At 41.5% G+C, this 21,599-nt stretch overlaps 2 protein-coding genes across 3 annotated transcripts in view; one reads left to right on the forward strand and one right to left on the reverse strand.

The window, feature by feature from the left end:
• Positions 1 to 262: 262 nt before the first annotated feature.
• GSTO1 (glutathione S-transferase omega 1) lies at positions 263 to 7,410 on the reverse strand. 2 transcript variants are annotated; one of them, XM_065639132.1, is made up of 7 exons: positions 7,308 to 7,410; positions 7,117 to 7,225; positions 5,322 to 5,544; positions 4,674 to 4,775; positions 4,359 to 4,427; positions 2,483 to 2,589; positions 263 to 797 (listed from the first exon to the last, which is right to left on the reverse strand). In XM_065639132.1, the coding sequence occupies exons 1-7, from the start codon at positions 7,339 to 7,341 to the stop codon at positions 644 to 646; spliced, it is 798 nt and encodes a 265-aa protein (XP_065495204.1). In that variant the 5' UTR covers positions 7,342 to 7,410; the 3' UTR covers positions 263 to 643. The 2 variants fall into 2 exon arrangements, with proteins under 2 accessions (XP_065495204.1, XP_065495206.1); XM_065639134.1 differs by lacking the exon at positions 4,359 to 4,427.
• Positions 7,411 to 9,969: 2,559 nt separating this feature from the next.
• CFAP43 (cilia and flagella associated protein 43) overlaps positions 9,970 to 21,599 on the forward strand; it is a 44,862-nt gene continuing 33,232 nt past the window's right edge. The window contains exons 1-5 of the mRNA XM_065639149.1: positions 9,970 to 10,055; positions 13,215 to 13,468; positions 14,217 to 14,313; positions 17,136 to 17,303; positions 18,698 to 18,848. Of these exons, the coding sequence (XP_065495221.1) occupies positions 9,970 to 10,055; positions 13,215 to 13,468; positions 14,217 to 14,313; positions 17,136 to 17,303; positions 18,698 to 18,848 (756 nt within the window). The remainder of the gene's footprint in view (positions 10,056 to 13,214; positions 13,469 to 14,216; positions 14,314 to 17,135; positions 17,304 to 18,697; positions 18,849 to 21,599) is intronic.

Consider the following 21,599-nt stretch of genomic DNA (forward strand, 5'->3'; position numbering starts at 1 on the left):
AGAAGTGACACATTCCCCCAGCAAATCTAGCCCACATTGGAAGCCATTACTAGGTGGCCCCTGCAAACGTGACTTCAGCAAGGATAAGTGGGTTCAGTGGTTTGGCAGTAGTGGTGCCTAAAGAGGAGGACAGTTTGTACTAGGTAACTGCATCTTAACTTCAGAGACCACACTATCTGTTTTAGGCTTTACAGTGCCTCGCTCCTCTCTGCACAACCAGTCCAGTGACTAATAGCTGCCTGGAAAGAAGAAGAAAAAAACATTTAAAGACAACTTTCTTTGCTTTTTATTTATTTTCAAGACATCAGTATTACAAGTTTTAAACCAAGTAACAGGGTCAGTTCAGGGACTGCCCACCAGCAATGTCTGCAAAAAGGCCACAGATAAGAGAACATCACCTCTGAGGAAAGGCAACATTTTCCTTCATGCAATATCCATGACCAGCAACAACTTTCCATCGCCTGCCTGAAGCCAGCACACCCCCCTCCTGACAGTGGAGTTTTAAGAAGGTTCCTCAACCTTTTCAGCACAGATTTATTCCTCACTATGAAATGCAACCACAGAAGAGCCCACACAGAAGATCCCCACAGCTCACACTGAAAAGCGGCACTGACGCTTCAGCAAGCATGTGCCTACTGGCACCTCAGAGCCCATAATCACATGCCTCAGGGCTGTTCTTCAAATAGAGCTGGAGGTAATCTTTGTATATCTGGGGGTCAGTCATTGTAGCCTTGACAGCAGGGTCCTCCTTCATGGCCTCCATCCATCGTTGGAGCTTTGGGGTGTGACTCAAAGAGCTACAGGAAAAAGAAGGAGACTGAGTAACGCAAATGGGAAACAGGGAGGGCATCAAGGAAGCAAAACAGCTTGAGAGGTTCTATTTTACTGCTTGTTTTGCTTTCTCCCAGTATGATGCTCAGCTCAGAGCAGGTAACAGAAACATACATCAGATCATAAGGGACAGACGAGCATTTAAAAAGCAAAAAATTTCTTGCAGAGCTTGTGCACTCTGCAAAGCTGAGCAAAAACACAAATGAGCACTTACTGTGTAAGATACCAGCATGTTTTTGCCTACATTATTCCTGCTGCAAAAAGACACAGCTCCTATTTACCATTTAATCCGCACTGAGGGCAGAGGCTTGTGCACCACTACCTCCCTCTGGAATGTTTTGTTAATAGTGATTCTTGAAGTAAATGCTGCGTGCAGGGGTTGAGTCCTCCTTCACTACTCACAAAGCTCTCTTTTCTCTCACATACCAAGACAAGTTGTGCAGTTTGTACTACCCTGCAACCCAGCAACTCAAAACACAGACCCAGTCTATTGAGGAAACTGAGAATTCAACTAACAGACTAAATCCATAAACCCACTCAGACACATTTGAAAAAACACAACTGTGTAGCAAATTGAAAATAACAATTTACACTGTTAAGGTTTCATTCTCTTCTGGCAGATTGACTCAAGTACTTTACATTACAATTTCCAACTCCCGCATTTGGTTAATACACAAGTTCTCCAGGTAGCATATTTTCTTAACATACAATGGCTTAGATCCTCAATCATTCAAATACCTTAATGACTGTACACCTATACTCCTATATTGCTTGAAATATTTCCCCTTCCAGTCAAGGACCATATAGGAGACAAAGCAGGTCAGCAACCCATCAATATAGCACTCATTTTACAGTGCCAGAAGTTTCAATGCTAAGAATTCCCTGCATCTTTCTTGTTCTTCAAGAATGCTTCAGGGACCAGGGTGAGACTAACTGTTCTATACTCATCTTCCACTTTTACCACCCACTTCCTCATAAAAGTCTTTAGTCCCGTTTTAAGCCAGCTACAAAACAGTTTTTCTTTGATACCATTTCCCTATATACTAATGCAATACCATGGTAACTGGAGCTATTTCAGGACAAAACAGACCGAGACATTTATTTACATATCAAAAAAACACTATTACAACAGGGACACATCTATTAGCTACAGCAGGGTAGGATACAGTTTACCTATCTCAAAAAAAAACCCAAAAAAACAACACACACACCAACCAACCACAACAACAAAAAAAAAAAAAAAAAAAAAAAAATCACACTCAACATAGGATTTCCAAAGAAGATTGCATTTCAAGTCTGAGGTTTTCTACCAAGAACTTTGAACCTAGGCTTCCATACCTCCATCCCCTTCAAATAAAGACCATAGTCATCTATGTTGTTAGGGATGGAGAGAAAGTCCTGTATTTTGACAATTTCTTCCAAACCTGTCAAAATCATTTGGTAGCAAAACAGACCTGGTGAAAGAAAGCCTGTTTACAGAAGATCCCTGAACAACTCATCTGTCTTTTGAGAAGATGCTCCCTGCAAACTGTAACACAATACAAACTTTCTTCAGCAGCCCCCAAGAGTGCCCCATGGCTGCAGAGTGTATGCAAAGAATATTTATGCTGAGGCACTTCCGTTTGCACTAGAAGCTAGGGAAGGTACTCACTCCTTCAGCTGGAATGGTTCCAGACGTTCAAACCACGGCCACATCATGTAGTCAAGCATGGAGATCGAGTCCCCACCGAAAAACACAGTGTTGCGTTTGGACAGAATCTGTGAGGGGCAAGAGATGAAAATTGCCCTCAGAAAGGAAACTATCACAGCAGGACACTACAGTAACAAAACTTTCCCACCTTGTAGTGGAAGGCAGGTATACTGAAGGGATTAGACAGCAAATAATGCAGATAGAGCACGCTTCTCCTGTGCATGCAATATCTGGTGAATTAGAGCTAGTCAAAGGTGCTATAGTATCAAGCCTAACTATTTCATACACTGTCAATCCAGCTGTTCTCTAGTGGTTCAAAAACTGTCGCAAAATATTAATCGCTAGCAAGCTGCAGCTTGTGCACAAACAAAAAGGAATTTAGCTCTCAGTCTGTCAGTTTGTGATATCTGATTTGTGAAAAAGCATTAATTGCACTGACTAATCAAACATAACTATGCACATGCATTCCTTGAGCAATAAATCTACTTAAATTTAACATCCAGGTATACTAGAACATCATTTCAACAGGGACTCTTTTCCCATGGCACTTGCAGCTAAGTAGTGTCATGAAAGCATTTCCAATATTACATTTAGAACTGGATTTAATTCCAGGTGCGAAGGGAACAGGAAGCAAGTATAATATCCACATACACCAGAAGAAGATCTCCACAGCTCAGCACAGAAAACAGGACAATGAAGCAAGGTCTTCTTCAGAGACTGGCCTCTTCTTTCATAAGACTAGTCCCCCTGTTTTCAGGCACTTTAGCATTTTAAACATGGAACTCGAGAGACCTTACAAATCTTTGTCTTCAAATACAGACACACAACAAATTTGGACAACATTCCTATGGCATTTACTCCCTGTTCCCTAACCCCCATGATCTAGTGGAAATTTAAAGCAGTCCTTCAGGAAGCATCAAGCTGTTTGAATTACCAGGTGTCTGGCAGAACATAACCCACTAGATGCACAGACACTGAGACAGGAACAGAGATGGGAACAGAGCTCACTGTGTTGGGTAGCAGCAAACTAAACACAGCAGTGTTTCAAAACACTTCCCTTCTTCAGTATCTCTTGCAACAGGCTGGGTGAGGTTTGCATGGCTCTGTTCCTTTCTCCCATCCTCAGCTGACTTTCAGCTGCTGCTGCAAAATCCGTCAGGGTATAGTAAAATAGACACACTGAAGGAGCAGCAAGTATTTCATAGCATTAATAAAGGAGGAGGAAGGTTAATTCTTCCTTAATGTTTAATAGATTTGCATTTCAGGGAGGTGAAACACACATGGCTTCCCTCAAGAACTCATTTGACATTTGCACTACTTCAGCATCAGCTTGATCAGATAGACAGAACTACTCAGAAAACAATTTTACTTTGGCAACTCAAGGGGGTGGGGAAAGAGAATGCACAGAACTGTTAGGAGAATTAGGAAGGTACTAGAAAGATATTGATAGCTTTGCACCAGGAGAGAAACATCTTGATCAAGCCAAACATTAGTTGTGGCTGCCAGAAACACAGAAGGAATGGGTTCACGATAAAAGCGAATGTGACTGCTGTTTAGACTAGCCAAGAACCACTGCTGACACTAAATCAGGATTGTGAAGTTGCTTATCCAGCATGAAAGCCACCTGATGCTTCCTGGAGCTCTGCTGAAGCTGCATTACACCACTGTAGCAGAACATGGCCCCGGGCTGGATTTCTGCAAGAGACAGGCTACCTTCTGCTTCCCAAAGACAAGCTCTTGAACAAAAAAAGATTTAATTTCATCACCAGTGTATCTGCACCAATTTCAGAGCTACAGCACAGGTGCCTTTCAGCCACTCAAACACCTCAGTGCTTACTCTTAGAACATGCTGCAAGGTCTCCGTACACTTAAAGCGCTCAAAGGTATCCAAGACAACAGCAGTCAGCTAGAATTCAAAAAACTCCGTAAGTCCACACAGCCTTCATCATACAGATGTTTACTTCACCTACTTGGAGTCTACTCTAATGGAGCTGTTGTGCATCCTAGGCTGGAGGGAGTAAATTGAAAGATTGTTCATTACTATAACTACCAACTGAATGAGAAGAGATCTAGCTCCCAAGGCCAAAGCATGCGAGAAAAAAAGGATCACACAATCACAGGCAACCTGCTCATTATCATGAAATACTCTTACCTCTTCGAATTTGCCAAGCTTTTCAGCAATCTCTGCTTTGAGTGCTGTGGTGTCCTGTCCTTCTTTGACTGCCACAACATGCTTGAAAACTATGGATGTTAACTATGCAAAGGAAAGGATAAAGTTTTAAATATTCTTATTATAATAATACAAGTCACTCAGAGGTTGAGATGTTAATATAAGATTTAACTTGCATCTAGTAAAGATTTAACCTTAAAGAGTTAAATGAAGTCCATTAATAAAAATCTTTTATACTTCAGAAAAGGCAAGCAAAGGCTTAAATGAAGAATGAATGCAAATACTAATTAATTTTAGTCTTGAAAAGAAGGGCATGTTTCCCACCTGCGCATACTACCAAAAAAATAGCAAAAAGTAGCAAAACCTTGTCTCAGTCATATATACTGTCACTACCTTGGCCATCTTCCTGCATCCATCCCCACACATAAATGCTGGGAGCAATCCAGATGCACAGTGGTTTGTAGCCGCTCACAGCGAGGGACCCCAAATAACCCCTTTGGTTATTCAAATGCTTCTACCAGACACAAGATCTCTCTCTTAAGGGACAAAAGCAGCACTGGCAACAGAGCTGCTGGGTTTTGGCACTATAATAAAATAAGAAACACAATCCCACCCTGATCACGCAAGTACCTTTGAGAACTGTTCCAAGAGCATCTTCTGAAGGGCTCGCTCATATGGGTCTGAAGGCATCAACTTCTTCCCTGGAAATGCTTCATCCAAATACTCGCAAGTGATCGGGGACTCATAGATCAGCTGGCCTTTGCTGGTCTCCAGAACAGGAACCAGCCCAAAAGGGTTCTTCTCAAAGAACCAGTCAGGTTTGTTCTTCAGATTGATGTTGATTACTTCATGGCTAAAAGTGTGAAAGAAACAAGACCCAAACAGGCTCAGTTCATGCTCCATACCATGGTGAAATGCAGTCATTACACCTCCATTACAGTACTCAAGAGGTTGAATCCTCGTTCCCCTGCTCTCCTTAGTCTGCCCTGCAGTCCTTTGCAGAACTAACCATTTGACACATAGAAATACTGCCAGGGAGCACTTCCCTTTGCTGGAAGAAAAATCAGCACAGACTTACAATGAGTTGTTTATTAAACCAATAACACATGAGCAGTCTGCAAACACACAGAGGCAGCCCTTAGAATTAGGCTAAAAGCAAAGGTCAAGCTAGAATGCAGCGCACTTATAACATACAGGTTCAAGGGCATTCTAAGAAAGAAGCACTGGTTTGCAAATAAGCTACACTCCAATTAAGAAATGCAGCTGAGCTTCAACCTGACTTTACACCAAAGAACAAATCAGAACAACACCCCACCTACTTATCTTCCTCACCTATGGCCTCACATAGAACAAGTGTGCAAGGTAAAGACAAAAATAGATACTGATAAAAAAGACACACGGGAAATATGTCTATGTTGTATTAACAAAGCATGTCATATGCTGTGCTCAAAAAAAAAAAAAGGAAATCAGTCCAAAGACACTAAATAAAAACAAAATTAAACTGATCTGGAAGTTTTAATGTACCTACTCTTTGGAAAAAAAGACCCAAGAGAATTTAAAAAAAAAAAAAAAAGAAAAAGAAAAAAAAAAACAAAACCCTCACACACACCCAACTCCCATCCTGCGATGGGGGTAACTGAGCGGTAAGCATTCACTATACTAACATAAACTATGAACTCCCAGTGCTGGATAACGAACTGTTGTCAGGCCTGGGACTTGATGGGAATCAGCAGGCAGAAAACCTTTGAAGCTCTAAACTGAAGGAAGCATTAGTTCCCATGTAAAAGCACTGAAACAAAATGGCTATCTTGAAAAAGAAAACAAACACAAGTACTTAATTCCATTAACTTACTACAGCACAGCAATTATAAGATGTTATAGGAACATAATACATTGCCTTTTTTACAAAGGCTACTCACTATTGCATTTTGCTAAGTGGTAATATAACAGAAACACTATTCGTATCTCCCAGGGTTGTCACTGCAGGTTACAGCAAAACCAAACAACAGACGTTAAGGCTCTACTCACATTTACCCAGGACAAGGTCAAATTTTATTATTGCAAACATTCAGGATGACAGGTAAGGGGAAAAAAAAAAAAAAAAAAAGAAAAAGAAAAAAGAGAAAAAGGAAAACCAAACATACATACCGAAACAATAAAAATCAGCTTGTGGTTTTTCCCTACAGGTTTACTTTGGGCCTTTACATAATTTATTTCACACACAGCCTGCTCATTTCCCACATCGGCAAAACATTGCTCCCAAAGAAGTCTTAAGAAGTTTAAGCTTTATATGAAAATCACCCACAGAAACCCTTTCTCACTCGTTTCTTTCGTAGATGTTTAACTGAAAGCCATTTAGGATGCCCGTGCAAGCAGAGAAGCTCGAACCGCCCCGCGCGGTACCGACCCGCCGGGGGGGCCTCACCTGATGCCCTTGGCGCAAAGGACGAGGCGCGTCCGCTGGGCGAAGGGGCAGAACCGCATGCTGTACAGCCGGATCACCCCCTCGGGCACGGGCCCCGGGGCCGCGCTACCTGCGGAGAGAAGCATCCCGACAGTTACAGCCGTTACTCGCCCCACGCACAGCCCTGAGGCGGTGCCGGGGCCCGCGCTTACCCTTGGCCAAGCTGCGAGAGCGGTCGTCCGACATCTCGAAGCGCTCCAATGCGCGGCGCTCCGCTGCGCCGCGTTATGTTGCTCCGTGCCGTGCCGGGCCCCGCCGCCGGCCCCGCCCACCTGCCGCCGGCCCCGCCCACACGCCGCCGGCCCCGCCCACCGGCCCCGCCCGAGGGGCGACCGCGGGCAGGGCGGGAACCACCGCCCCTCAGCGGGCAGCGGGCAGCCGGCCGGGCTGTGCGGGCCGCCGGGGGTCTGCCTCGAATGGCTGGCCCCCACGGCGAGGGGAAAGCTTGGGTTTCGGTGGGAGCAGCGTCGCGCACCCCGGTGGTCCCTCCTTGAGCTGACCGTCCCCTCCACCGGGAACGCTGACCCAGTCGCTGGGCCAGGCACTATTAAGCTGCTCTCTTCTTTATGACCGCAGCATAACCCACCCCAGCTGGCACTCCCATTTAAGTGGGAAACCTGTGGCAGAACTCCACTCATATGCCTGGTTTTTGAAGTGATGCCTCCTGCTTCAGGCGTCCCTCCGCATCCCTCATGGCCTCCTGGGCAGCCTTGTCCCGCTATGGCAGCACTGCATCACCCGTTGCCCTTTAAAATCCGATCAAATCCCACTTGACGACAAGAAGGTTTTCTCCTGCAGCTATTCTGCTTCATGATGAAAACCCAAAGCAAATGTTAGATTTAATTGCTACCTTACCATCATAGAAGGATTAGCGCTTGGTTCTGCAAGCATGACCTGTGGGACCATCAGGATGTGCACAGAGCAAAAGAGAGAACCGAAGTGCAGACTGAAGTCCTCTCCATCCCTTTTGCGCCCTTTTCAGTGGAGGTGAGGACACCAGGAGCCTTCTTTGTACCAGTTTTTCCTGAGGTATAATAGTGGTAAATGGAGGAGATTTCTTCTCAATGCATTTCACACAGTGTCCAAATTGATCTACAATCCCAGAAGCAAAATGCTTCCCTTCCCAGGGCTCCCCGCACTTCCACCCAACCTTAGGTCAGAGCTGTACGTTATTAGGAAATGGCACATTTATAGGCACCAGAGGGCTAGGGCAGCCATAGCCAAAGAGAGGGACAGTCCTGGCCCTCCTGGCAATGGACATGTCTCTGTCAAAGCCCCAAGGCTAACAGCGGAACGGGAGCTCCTCCACTCTTCTCAGGGGATCCATGCTTGCACGGTGAGGAATTTTTGCCTATCGGTGACTTTTGGTTTGGGCATCAGGTCACGAAGATCAAGGCAAACACTGAGATGGCCACTAGTAAAGTGCCCATGAACGTGACACCATGATCAATTTGAATGGAAGAACAACATGATTTTTTGTTAAGTCACTGCTGTTTGATTTTTGTTAAGTCACTGCAACTCAGCAGTGAAAAGGAGTGGTAACTCTTTGCACAAGCCTGCCATGCCCTAGGTAAAGCAAAGCTGTGAATAAGATGACCTTTGTCAACAAAATAATTCCTCCTACAGTTAAAAGAACCGTGTTAGAGGACATGTTTCTCATTCCTCTGAGAGGAATGATTCAGCAACATTTTTGTGTCATGAAAAAAAGTCATTTGAAGTTTCTTTCAGCAATTAAGACGACACGGGCAATCTGCTAACTCGCAGCCCAGAGACAGGCACATAGGAGCCTAAAGCAGCATCACAAGATCTGAGAGCTACAATAGCCCCTCAAAGCCACCATGGAAAAAAATAAACCCATTTCCTCATCCTATCTTGGTTTTGCACAACATGCAGAGCACATGTGGAGATAAGATGTAAGGCACAGGCTTGTGCTGCACCCTCCAGACAGGCATGCCACTCTCCATCGTTGCTGCGGGGTGCTGTGGTTGTGCAGCAATATCACAAAGCCACACATGGCCACTGTACAGATAAGTAATAATGAACTGACTCAAGCAAGACACAGTAAATAACATTTCTCTCTTCAGGAAAAGGAGGTATTATTGATAATTCAGCTTTTACAGTGCCAGAAGGTTCTTACTGTGTTACCATGCTAAAAGCCCTGAGTATATAAAGAAAACCCACAGCTGTACTTTTTCTTCTTTGCAGCTCTCTTTGAATCTTCAAGAACACTGCCTTACGTGTCCCAGGAAGAACTGTTGTACCGCATAAGAGGAAAAACAAGAGAAGCAATGGGACAAGAGGTACAGTTGTCTCACTAAGTGAAAAGCTGCTGGGCTGAGAACAGCAAAGTGCGCAGCTGCAGCAAGGACCTGTGGGAAGTGGTGGCTACAGGAAGGAACCCACAGTCATTCCACCAAGGTAGACTCACTCCTATGCCAGGTAAAGCCACCTGCTTTCAAAACGCAGCAGCAAAGCATACCCAAGTTAAAGGCTGCAGATAATGATGACTCACAAGCAGAATTACACCATTCGGCACAGGTCGGTGCCTGTGTGAGAATAGTGGGATCTACTGCAGAGAGCTAGTCTTATCACCTGAGTGCCTCCTGCCCAGCAGAAAAACCCCCTCATACTCCTTTCACTAGGGCTGCTGGCCCTTTAAATACCCGCCCGTGCTCATCGGTTGGTTGGCGCACGGGTGCAGGCCAATCAGCTGCCCGTTTTAAGGCTGGCGGGAGGCGGCGCCTCAGCTAATAGCAGGAGCCGTTCTTGTTCCTAAGAGACAAGTGTAAACGGGCAGGTGGTGATGAGCGGCGGATGGAGCCGGCCGGTCAGGAGCCTCGTACCGAGGCCCTGGGGGGCCGCTGCTGCTCCTCGGCCGAGGAGGCTGCGCTGGAAGTGAGGTGGGGGCGGCCGGAACAACCCGCGCCCTTCGGACCTCTGTAAACGCCGGAGCTCCGCGGCCCTGGCGGGGAGTCCTGACCTGTGCCCACGGGGCCCTGCTCCTCTCAGCCCGGGTCAGCTCCATACAGAGGACAGAGCGGCTGTAGCAGGGAGAGCGAGGGAGGCTGCAGTGCTGTGGGTCAGTGTTAGGCCGGCAGGTAGCTGGCAGGGGAGAAAGAAGCACTTGTAGTGCAGCATACAGCAGGGACTGAGCGTTTGGTGGATACAGGTGAAACTTGGGGTTTCTGCCCTTAGCACAGTGAGGCTCTGAAATGAGGAGTGAGCAACCCTGACTAGTTTTAAGCTGGGGCTTGATGAGTTGGTAAGAAGTGTGGCTTGAGTTGTTGTCTCTTCCTCTGTAGTGGTTCTGGCCCTGTGCAATCCTGATGAACTCTTGGAACATGTTGTGTTTGGTTTTTTTTTCTCAGTACCTGTCCTCATGAACCCATGCAGTTCAGGTCTGTGCATGACCACATCTCTCTTCTGCTTTACCCAGGCTACTTCAACCTCTAGAATTTCCCTGGTTGTTCTGTACTGTCCAAACCTCACTGTCAGCATCTTCTGCCATGGCTCTTAGTTTTCCTGGTATTGTAAGTCCTCACTTCTGCCTTTCTCTCTAAGCATCTTAACCTGCATGTCAGAGGCTTTCACATTTCCGTTTTCCACAAACATAACCCACACTATGTATAGAACAACACTTTCAGAGCTCTTGGCAATCCAACAGTTTGCTTTTTAGTTCTGAACAAACAGGAGCTGTAGATGAGTTAAGCCCTTCCTACCCCACCTTGGCTGAGACTTTCACAGCAATCCAGGATGTCTGGGTACTTTTTCTGTTGTGGGACATATGTTTAAACTTCCTTGTCTGTTTTAAGTATTTCAGCTGTTTAATCAGCACTTATGACCAATATAGGAGATAGAGATCCCTAACTATAGGTACAGCACTTTTCAGTGGAAAGCAAATTATTTGTTCTAGTAATGGAAGAAACAGGCTACAGCCTTAACTGTTCTGATACTTGCAGAGTAGAAAAATACCATCTGAAGTGTGTCATTGCTGTTCAGGGGAGGTCCCTTCTGCAATCCGGTGTTACTTGAAAGAGCTGTGACCCAGCTTTTCTGCTTTGTGAAAACACCCTTACGAAATGAAAATATTATGCAAAATTTAAAAACAATTTAAGCCCTTTGGAATGTGAAGCAAAGCCAATTTCCATAAAATAGAATGTTTAAAGTTTGCCTTTCTTATAAATTAATGTTGGCAGCAGTAGTATGTATATCAGTTTTAGAAGAAAGTGACAAAAATTATTTTGCAGTGGTCAGTTGGAATTCTGTTTTGTGTCTGCAGAAAACATGAAACTTTGACAAACTCATGTTTTTGTAAAACTTGTTTCGTATGAACTATTATTTTTCAGTGGCAAAATGCTCTATAAGGTAATTTCCAAACAACTCTAATTATTTTGCCTCATCTACATTGCACTAGCTGGTGAAGTATAAGACAAATACTTGTGACACAATGCTTATACAAAACTGGAGACAGACACAGCATGGTAAATGTGGGTGAGCTGTGGCTAATTACCTGACCCAGTGTGTACTGCACCAGTTATAGCTTGTCCTTGTCCCCTTAAGCTTTTACTACTTATAAGGATGATAAATCACACTGTCATCCCATTAATTTGTCTCTGCATAAATGTTTTCTAGATTTCTTTTTACCCCTGCAAACAGAAGTTAAAATGGTTCATTTCCACTGATTCAGATCTAGTGTTTGAGAACAGCCTAGAGCTGGTCCTGTGAGCATGTTCATAAAGGTCTGCTTATGTGTGCTGTGGCACTTCATACATCTTGGTTTTGTGTAAAAGGTCTGGAAAAAACCTTTGTCAGCTGAAATGTTTCCTCTTTGTTGCCATGGCATTCAGTTCATCTGCATGAGCACATAGTCAGTATGCTCCCACTCCCCTCTGGCTACACTTCCTCCCCTGGTGTGTAGCAGAAGAGGCCAAGAGCAGAAAATACTCAGAAAAGATAATGAGAAGTTATTGCTAGACATAAATATCTTAAGACTAGTCATTTAAAAATGTTCCTAACTATGAAGTGCTGAGGCTGTAGTACAATCTTCTACTAGGAGTACAAAGGATCAGCAGCTGATCTGATCTTATGACTGACATGTGTTCATGAAAGGAGTGTAAAAATGCTGCTTGCAACTGCAGAGGACAAAGATCTCTTCCAGTCAAATACTCTTATTTGAAAGAGGACATGGAAAGTTTCTGAATAGAAACTGGAAGAGAAGATGCCAACAGCAGTGCCGTACACAGAGTGTGTGTGTTACTCTGCTGAAACTTTTCTGCCACAGAACTAGCAAGCTAAGCTGTGGCTCGGTCAGCCATCTTCACTTAGTGGTAAATGCAAATCCCTTTCATAAGAGGACCTTGCTGTTTATCCACACACTTTCCGAAAGGCAAAAATATCTGCAGGCAGTTATGAACTTGTTGATACATTGTAAGTTTGTAAGCTGACTCCAGTGATTTATTTCAGTCCTTGTGTAACACATCTTGTTTACATTGTGTAGCAAAAGTCTCACCATGTTAAGTTTTACCATGTCAAAGTACTGGTATCTTTAAAGCAGAACAGACCTTCTGGTTAGGTTCATATAAACACAAGCCATGCCTTTGTAGTTTTTATTTTACGGGAATGAGATGCGCTATAAAAATATAAAAAGTTTAAGCAAACACGATTGGGTCCCAAGTATGGATTGTACCTGCGTACCTCTTTCAGAATAAAGGTATATACTCTGTTACTATGATGTCTGAGAACAAGAACAGCCTGTGAACTGGTTAACTTTATTTTTAGTGAAAAATGAAAGACATATAAGCATCTCTTCATGTTCTTATGACAGTCCTTTTTGCTCCATCAGGGTAAGATTGACTGTGTTTTTGGAAACACTGAACTAATGATTCATAATATTAGATCTTGAAGTTATTGTGGTTTTGCAACACTGGTATGAGGATGAGTCTAACCTATCCCAAGCATCAGTTCAGTGTAACTTAAGCTACAACATTCCCTTTATCACAGTACTTTGAGAAATGAGTGTCTTTGGTTAATGTTATAACATTCAGTTGCTCTTTCTTAAGTTGGGTTCAGGGATTCCCAAAGAAGAACTTTGACTTTATCAACAATCAAACTGTCTGCTACCCCTGTGGCAATTACATCCTCTTCCGGGACATTGAAACAAAGGAGACGACGGTGCTGCAGTGTCAGACTGGCCAGGTGGGAGCCTTTGCAGCGAATACCAACAGTCAAGTGGTGGCCTTTTCAGACCGGAAGCTGAATCCCATCATATATATCTACACTTTTCCAGAACTGAGTAAACTGGCAGAATTAAAAGGTAGTAATGTGATAACCATCCCTGTCACCATTTCATTGAAACAATACTTAAATCCTCTAGTTTCTGAAGGATTTTTTTGGTAAGACTTGAAAAACAGTGTGACAGGAAACTTGTCTCATGACAAGATGTGTGGAAAGCAGTGGGAGGAATTTTCCACTGCACTACTTTAGTTAGGCTTAAGCTAGGGAGGAATAAGACAATACAAAATGGAGCTGTTTTAAAAAGAAAACAAATGGAATGAAATGGTATTCATTCATTGGGAATCATTCATTGGGAGCAGCAGGCTCCCAAGCAGACTGCTGAAAGCCACATTGAGAAATCTGAGATGTGAGAGGAATGAGGGCTCTCACAGTTAAAATTTGGAGTCTGGGATCTAATGTATATTTTTGCCTGCCTCATAAAATTTCTCTCCTTAGTTAAATTACTTAACCTATCCATGTTTCAGTTTCCTTGCCATTTAAATAACGATCATACTACTTGCTTATTTCATGTATATGAATGAAATAGTTTACAAATTTAAGGTATTATTGAAAATTGAAAAAAAATTCCAAGCAGTGATACATAGTGAACTTTTTTATGATCAAATCAAAACAATAATCTGGAGTGAAGGAAAGGAATCAGGCTCCTGAAGAATGTCTTTGAAAAGTTGAAATGGATATAGAGGAACCGAGAAGAGTATTCTGTCTGCGATGGTATCCAGTAAAGTCCAGGGCAATTAAAGACCACGCTTTTTATTTTTACATTTCAGGTAATACTCAGCTGGACTACACCTTACTTGCGTTTAGTTTCACAGGCCCATATCTAGCCAGTTACTCTTCAATCCCAGAATTTGTTCTTTCAGTATGGTAAGAGTGAAAAAAATGTTTTCTAATACTATTTACATTTGATTCATAGTTTTGTCTGTGTGTCTGTCTTAGCATAAATTAACAAATGTAGAATTCACTCTGGTTGCCTTCATCTCCTTTCTTCTTCTGCAAACTTTCATTGTCCGCAAACTTTCTGTACCAGATTTGCTGTTTATTTTCTAGCACTGGTAACCATGAGTCAAAATGATGATTACTTTGCTACAGCTATCTTCTACTTGTTTCAAAATTTTGTGGTTTGGAGTACTTCTAAAGTCTTCAGTGTCAGTCAATTTTCTGTTCACCCTTGGAAGTTGAGTACCATGCTGTTTATGGAATAAAGTTGCCTGCTGAAAAGAGGAAAAGATTTCTAAAGTCTATTTCTACTTTTTCGTCTCCCTGGACTGTTCAGTGGTTCTCTTAATTACTTGTGCTTGATCTTAGTTCTGTCTGACAGTTTTGCTCAGCGATTACACTACCATGGCTCACTGGGTTAGATTATAATTATACTGCTCATTGTCATGAAAAGAAATATTATGTAATACAGTGCAGATACAGAAAGGGAGAATATTTGGTTTTAAAACATTGTTCTGTAAAAATATAATCCTGCTCTTGCCTCCACTGTCAACAAGTCCCTGTTTACTGTAGAGTCTGAGCACTTCTTCAAAACAGATAGGGAGGGTGGAGTAGGAGGCAGGCAAGCAAGGACACGCAAGGAATATTCTGTATACTCCCAATTTAATGGTGACCTTTCTTGTACAATAATTAGCGAAGAGGCAGAAACTCCTGTAACGTCAGAATTTTAGTAATGACAGTAGACACCATTGCAGATGCCTCTTCTTTATCCCTTATGAAGAAGAATGTTTGTTGTGAGCTCTGATTGTACCCAGTAGTTCAGGAAGGATGTCTGTGTGTATGTCACAGTAGAAACCAACATGAGAGCCCCGCTGGCCTGAATAGCTTACATGCTGTCACATTGAGCAGAAACAACACACATGGTCTGAAATGTTCATTGTGTGCACTTAAACAAAAATCCACCATATTGAAAGACTTCTCTAGATTATTCTTAAAAATGGAAATGTCTAGAAATGTTTAAATGCTTCACAGTAGTGGCAATTTCCAAGGCCAAACAATTTAAACCCATTTGAATCAGCATGAATGTTACTATCAGCAGCTAATTGTCACAAAAGAACCATTCTAGATTCCAGTCAGAAAGAATTCAGTAGCAAAACAGAATTACCTTACAATATTAAACTTAGAATTTATAATAAATTGAACAGAGGATTGTGAATTTACTGTGAGATCAGGACCTTCATTTTTGTACTTGGATTGTATTGTGCATTCATTGTAGAAATGTGTGTGTACAGATAAAAGAAATCTCAATATTTAGCATTCTTAAGATGTGATCGCAATCACAGTTCCTGTATTTTAAGCAGATAGTTTGGAATCAGAAGTATAAGAGATGATGTGAAAGTTATGTCAGTCTCAAAATATAGAAAGGTTACGGATAACTAAAAGCTGCTTTTCATCTGAGATATTTTATCCCTAGATCTTTATTCTTTTTTGTTCAAAGGAGAGGCTTAATGCCAGATTATTTTTCAGATACATGTACCTTATAGTTTCAGATCTTAATAAATTATCTACTATAAAAGAGTGTTGGCACTATCTGTTAGGTATGAGATGAGAACACGCTGACAGATCTTTAGAGAGAGAGCGCTACACTGATATCTCTAAAGTCAGAACTGCAGCTTATAGCTTTCTGAAATTTTAGTGAGAGTTACTGTGTATGTGTGAGTACTTTTCTTTTTTTGCACATGCTATCAGTATTCACCATTGTCTTGCATCCTTATCCATTTCTGTGAGTGAAGTTATTGTAGGCCAGAACAACAGGATTACACTAAGTCCATTTACAGCAGTGTATGCATTTTAAGTTTGTTTTTTTTTTCCTCTCAGCAGTAATGACAAATACTAAAGCTATAAATGTTATTTGGATTAACAGTCAGATATATTGTCCAAGAAATTAAAAAAAAAAAATTAAACCCATTTTCTTCAAATGATATTAATCAGTTCTTGGACAGCACCTAAGAATGCAAATGCAGTGAAGAATTTATCTGGATAATAGAGAAATCTGCAGATTAGATGGTGAGAACATAAAATAGGTTACAGTGGACAAAGGAAAATCAGTGGAAAGCAGATTCCCAGGCTTGTGTCAGCTATATGTAACAGCCCCACACAAATTCTGCCCCCTTTTGTGTTCAAGTTAGTTAATGCAGCCACAGCTTGTATGTCTGCATTCACAACACAATTACCGTATTACCTAAGTAATTCATCCATAGATAATCATGAGCTGACTGTGTTTTATTTCCTAACTACAATACCTTCCAGCTGCAAGCCTGCAAATGTAGCCATTATTTTAGGGATTGGAAAAGCAAGGCTGATGTCCGGGGTGCTGAAGAGTTAATTGTTTGGGCCCATTCATGTCACTGATGGGACTGATGAAAAAAAAATCCATGTCTCTTGACTCCGTAGGTCTTTTCACAAAAGGAAGTGCATGATAGTGTTTCTAAAATTTCAGTATTCAAAATTATTTTACTATTCAATCTTTTTTTGTAGCAGTACTAATTTTATGTGTGGATAATTAATGGCCTCCTTTTCGTTCTCAAGAGGACCAAACTTGTTTAACAGCAGAAATTTTTTATCAGTGATGACATATGTGTTTTCCAGTCTTGATCTTGATTGTCAGTCATAATCACATCCAGATATTTGACTTGAATGCTTTTGACTTATTTAATAGATTTGATTTTCTTTTACTTTTCTTAATAAAGGAACTGGAAAGAAAATATCCTCCTGTGCAGTGAGTCTCAGCCAGGGATAACCGCAACCTCTTTAAGTTTTAACCCTATGAATTGGCAACAACTGTGTCTTGTTAGTGAGAGCTCCGTTACTATCTGGCTTATTGAAAGGAGTAATGACGAACATCTCCTTAAGCAAAAGTAAGTGGAGCACCCTTCAGGTTAAGAGAAAATCTAGAAGTATATTTCAATAACTAAAACTAGCTATCTACATCTGTTTGCAAAGAATTTAATCCAATTTAGTTCACCTAGCAATCGCAACCAGTAATTGCTAAATCACCACCAGTGTGAATCTCTCTAGTCAATCAAGTGAATTGTACTTATGATTTTGTTTCTTGGCAGTCACATGTCCAGAGTACACACATCATTAAGCTAATACTAATCAGCTGCTTTGGCAGCATCTACGGAAAGTTGTATGACTGAATTAAGGTAGTGCGTGGACTGCTTTCCTGCAAGTGGCTATGTCGAGCATTACTTTTGTAGTTATGAAGCCACCAAATTTGAATCGAGTTGCTTCATAGTAAGCATAGTTAAACCATATGTTGTTGTAATCATAAATTGTACCAAAAGCAGTATCAGTTTCCTGTGTTATTTCCAGCTTGTGTGGCCAGTTTACAGGTCCAGAGGGGATGGCTTGGTGAATGCAATTCACTTAGTACAGCAAACATACTATAGAATTTATTTTTGCTAAAATGTTTGTTGTAGTATGTACCATTCGAGTTAGAGTTCTTGAAGTATAACATCTAAGCTGTTTCAGTGACAGCTACTCTACAATTCCCAAGTGTGTTTCATCTTGTTAGCTGTGAATATAACCAACATATTGCCATTGACACAGTTATACTAGTGAAAGTATAGACAAGGCCTTAATTTGATATCTGAAAAGAATATTGAAGGGGTTTTTGCCTTTTGTCATTATAGAGTACACACGTGAAAATACATATACACTCCTTTTTCCTCACTTTTCATTCCATCCAGTAGAGGTTAAACCTCCACTGAGAATTGGGTTTCTTACATATATTTTTCCAAGTTATAAATCAACATAGTTTGTAAACTATAGAATCCTCAAGTCCTGCATTGTAACAGCCACTCATGCCAATTACAAGAGTGCAACAGGCAAATACTATAAGTAATATTTCATCATCGTTAAACTTTATCCAGATAAACTTAAGCATGAATCCTCACAGCATATGCAAGTTAGGTGTGTGACTTTATTAATCCTGGTTAATAAGGAAACAGCAACATAGAGTAGTTTTTTTTACAAGGCAACAAGAAAATACACTGAGCTAGAACGTGGCAATCCGTTTCTGCCAGTTAGGAACATTCCTCCTCTGTAGTAGAATTACTATTACTTTTCAGTGAAATGGAATGTGCCATGTAGAATGATTGTCTACAACAATCTTCCATTACTCTTGCAGAGGTAAAGCCCATTAACTGAGTTGGCATCTCAAAGTTTTGAAAACACGCTTCTCAGTTTTGTGTCAGAATTTACTATTCATAATATGTCTTCTCAGACAGTGTCTCTTGCTTTTTCACAGCCCTGTGAAACTGCCTGATGGACAAGGGTCCGTGAATCCTCATGAAGAGTTGTTTTTCCCGGTTTCTCATAGTGAAGATCAATACTATGGCCCTGATTTGCCAGTTTCAGCCATTGCTGGACTGGTAGGAGATGAAGCAGAAACGTTCTTGGTAGTTACTGATTTTTTTTCCTTTTTACTATTCCAAGTTGTTGTGGTTTTTATGCAAATAGGTGTTAATAAATTAATAATTTTAATGTCTGTTAAACAGGTACAACCCACTAAATAGATCAGTTGTCTCAACAACATTTTAAAAGTTCGTTTTGATGGAAGACTTACAAGGCATGCTGCTGCTGCACAGTGCAGTACAATGTAGAGATTTCTGACACCGGTCCTAGCACAGTAATATATCTGTGCAGCGGAGGTACTAATCTGTATCTCAGAAGCAGCATAAACACATCAGCGTTTAACCATGCCCGAACTAATATGAGCTGCTGAAACCTTGAAAACCTATTCTCCTGCTAAACTGATAGTAACCTTCGGGTATCCTTACATCCCTTTGGGATTTGTTTTCTTTTTGGTTCTGAAAGTGCTTCACGCTACGGGAACATTGAAGGCTTTATGCCAGACAGCAACCCCTGCTTCTGAAATGCATTTCCATATCAATGTCAATGTTGGATCTGCCCATTTGTCTCACTTGTATTTGATCATTTATTTGTCAGCCTCCCTTGAGATGCTTCTTTTGAGATGCTTCACAAGTGTTCTCATTTTGTTTGAAATTTACTTTCACCTGACTACCAACTAGAAGCATCTGCCAGTGTGAAAACATTTAACTTGCAAATCTGGGATTCTCTTCTAAAATTAAGACCATCAATTTCTATTTGGTAACTTGTGATAGATATGAGACACCAAAGCTACCATGTGTAAGATGACACTGGCATTATACTACATCTTTTCAAGGGACAAATGTGAGTTCTGTATTATCAGATTAGTATACCACAGGTTTCTGCCACAAACTTCTCTTATAAAGCAGAAAAAAAATAAAACCAGGGAATTATGCTTTCCTGACCTCATCCTCTTTTCACAACTTCATGCATTCAGATTCGCAGAGGTTTTTGACTGTGTGACTGCTGATGCTCTTGGTTTCTGGGACAATTGATAGCTACAAACAAACATACTCTACTGACTCTAATTACACATGAGCTGCTTGTATTTCAGATCACTTAGAACATGGAAAATTAAGATAATATATGCTCATCAGAGGCATTGCCTTTTTCTTCTGCCTTACTGCCTCTTATGTGCAGATGATGAACTGCAAAAAACCACTTTGTTCTTTAGCCTGCGAAGTAAATTAGAAGGGGCATTGGGGAAAAAACAATTGCCATATTAGAGCTGTGAGGCTTAATAGAATTTGTCTGTCATTGAATGGATGTTATTCCATGCAGGAATGGTAGGTTCTCATGCTTGAGCTTGCAGAACCATGCTGTGAACTTTTCCACATGGAAATGTTGGTGCTTTCAACCATACCATACACCACTATAGGGTCTTTGCATGCCCAACTGCCTTCAGAAAAATCTGTATTTCTTCTTAGTACCTTCAAGGTGATTATGTTCTCCTTATACAGAAATATTCCTGGAGTAAGAGTAGATTGTCTTTGACAAATATTTCCTTTTCTTTCAAATTGCATGGTAAATATTTTGATACTTATTTACTGTCCAAGTTCCCTAGATGAGTGTATTTTGGTTGTGAATATTGACAAAGTAATGAACATCAGGTTATTTAGCAATACAAGTTTTTTGCAGGAATACAAGCTGTTATTGTTCCCTTTGCTGTTGTGGTGTTATGTTGTTTCTTGTGTACTAAATTGTGAGGTGCTACATGCACAGTTTAGCGCTAGGAGGCACTGAGTCAATTTCTGGCATATTTTGACCTTTCTCCAGACTGTGATAACTGAGTAATTTTTTGCAGGACCTGCATTTTTTGTGCCTTACAGCACTAATTCTCCCTTCTATGCATGCCTGTGCTCATATGCTCTGTCTCTAACCTAGCAGAAAAACTGAGCCACTACTAGATCTTGTAACCTCCCACACTGCGGGCAGAACCACACACGTCTTGTCAGGTTGAGCACCCCCTTCCAGCACCCCAACATGGAACATATGGTTTTAGCAAAGCAATTCTTGCACACTTTGGTCAGAATATACTTGATAGAGAAGATGCTTCTTTGAAATATTGTTTTATCATGACCCTTCAAAAGGTGCCTAATGCAGCCAGTTTGAGAAAGATTGAAATGACTGAACTTGCTGAGTTCCTCAGATATCCAGGTGTCTTTGGACTACAGTTGCTGTAATGGACCAGGCTGTCCAAAACAGAGGTGCTATAACAACCATTCCTCACTGTCTTTATCAACTGACACCCTGCTGCAGCAGATGTTATTGTCGCTGATAATTTGTATACCATTACACATGTCCATGAGCAGTTAACTGACTCTGGCCTAAAAATTGTGCCTTGACATTTGTAAATACCTTGGAGTTATTTTTCTCTCTACTATCATCAGTGCTTTTTTAATTAGCAGGAGACAATCTGCTTCTCCTGTGGTGGTTAATGAGCTTTGTTCAGTTGAATGCAGTGGGAATAGTATCATGGCTTGATGAAGCTCTCCCCATCTCTGCGAAATTTGACAGAAGGATTTTTGTTCTTTATCACTAAATCTGCGTCAGTTGAGATGGATGTTTTTCATCTTGATGTAAGCATCCAAAGTGGAGAATCATTTATTTAGACTTATTTAAAGGAGTTGTCCTCAACCCGTAGTCCATGGTCCTTGGAGGCTGTAGCCCACTCCTAAGGAATGTGTGAGAGGCAAGTAAGAAAAGCGAGCCCATTGCCAGGGCACTTGTTTTCTCCTGTGAAATGTGTTGGGATTCCA

Source organism: Caloenas nicobarica, chromosome 7 (genome assembly GCF_036013445.1).
Source record: "Caloenas nicobarica isolate bCalNic1 chromosome 7, bCalNic1.hap1, whole genome shotgun sequence".
NCBI lineage: Eukaryota > Metazoa > Chordata > Aves > Columbiformes > Columbidae > Caloenas > Caloenas nicobarica.

Excerpts from the sequence above, each read along its gene's own strand:
- GSTO1 (XM_065639132.1), bottom strand. The coding sequence starts at position 7,341 with ATGTCGGACGACCGCTCTCGCAGCTTGGCCAAGG. Across the intron at positions 4,428-4,673 it reads AGCTTGGCAAATTCGAAGAG|CTGACTGCTGTTGTCTTGGA; the intron begins GTAAGAGTATTT and ends TTTGAATTCTAG. Across the intron at positions 2,590-4,358 it reads CCTTGCAGCATGTTCTAAGA|ATTCTGTCCAAACGCAACAC; the intron begins GTAAGCACTGAG and ends TGCCCCTCACAG.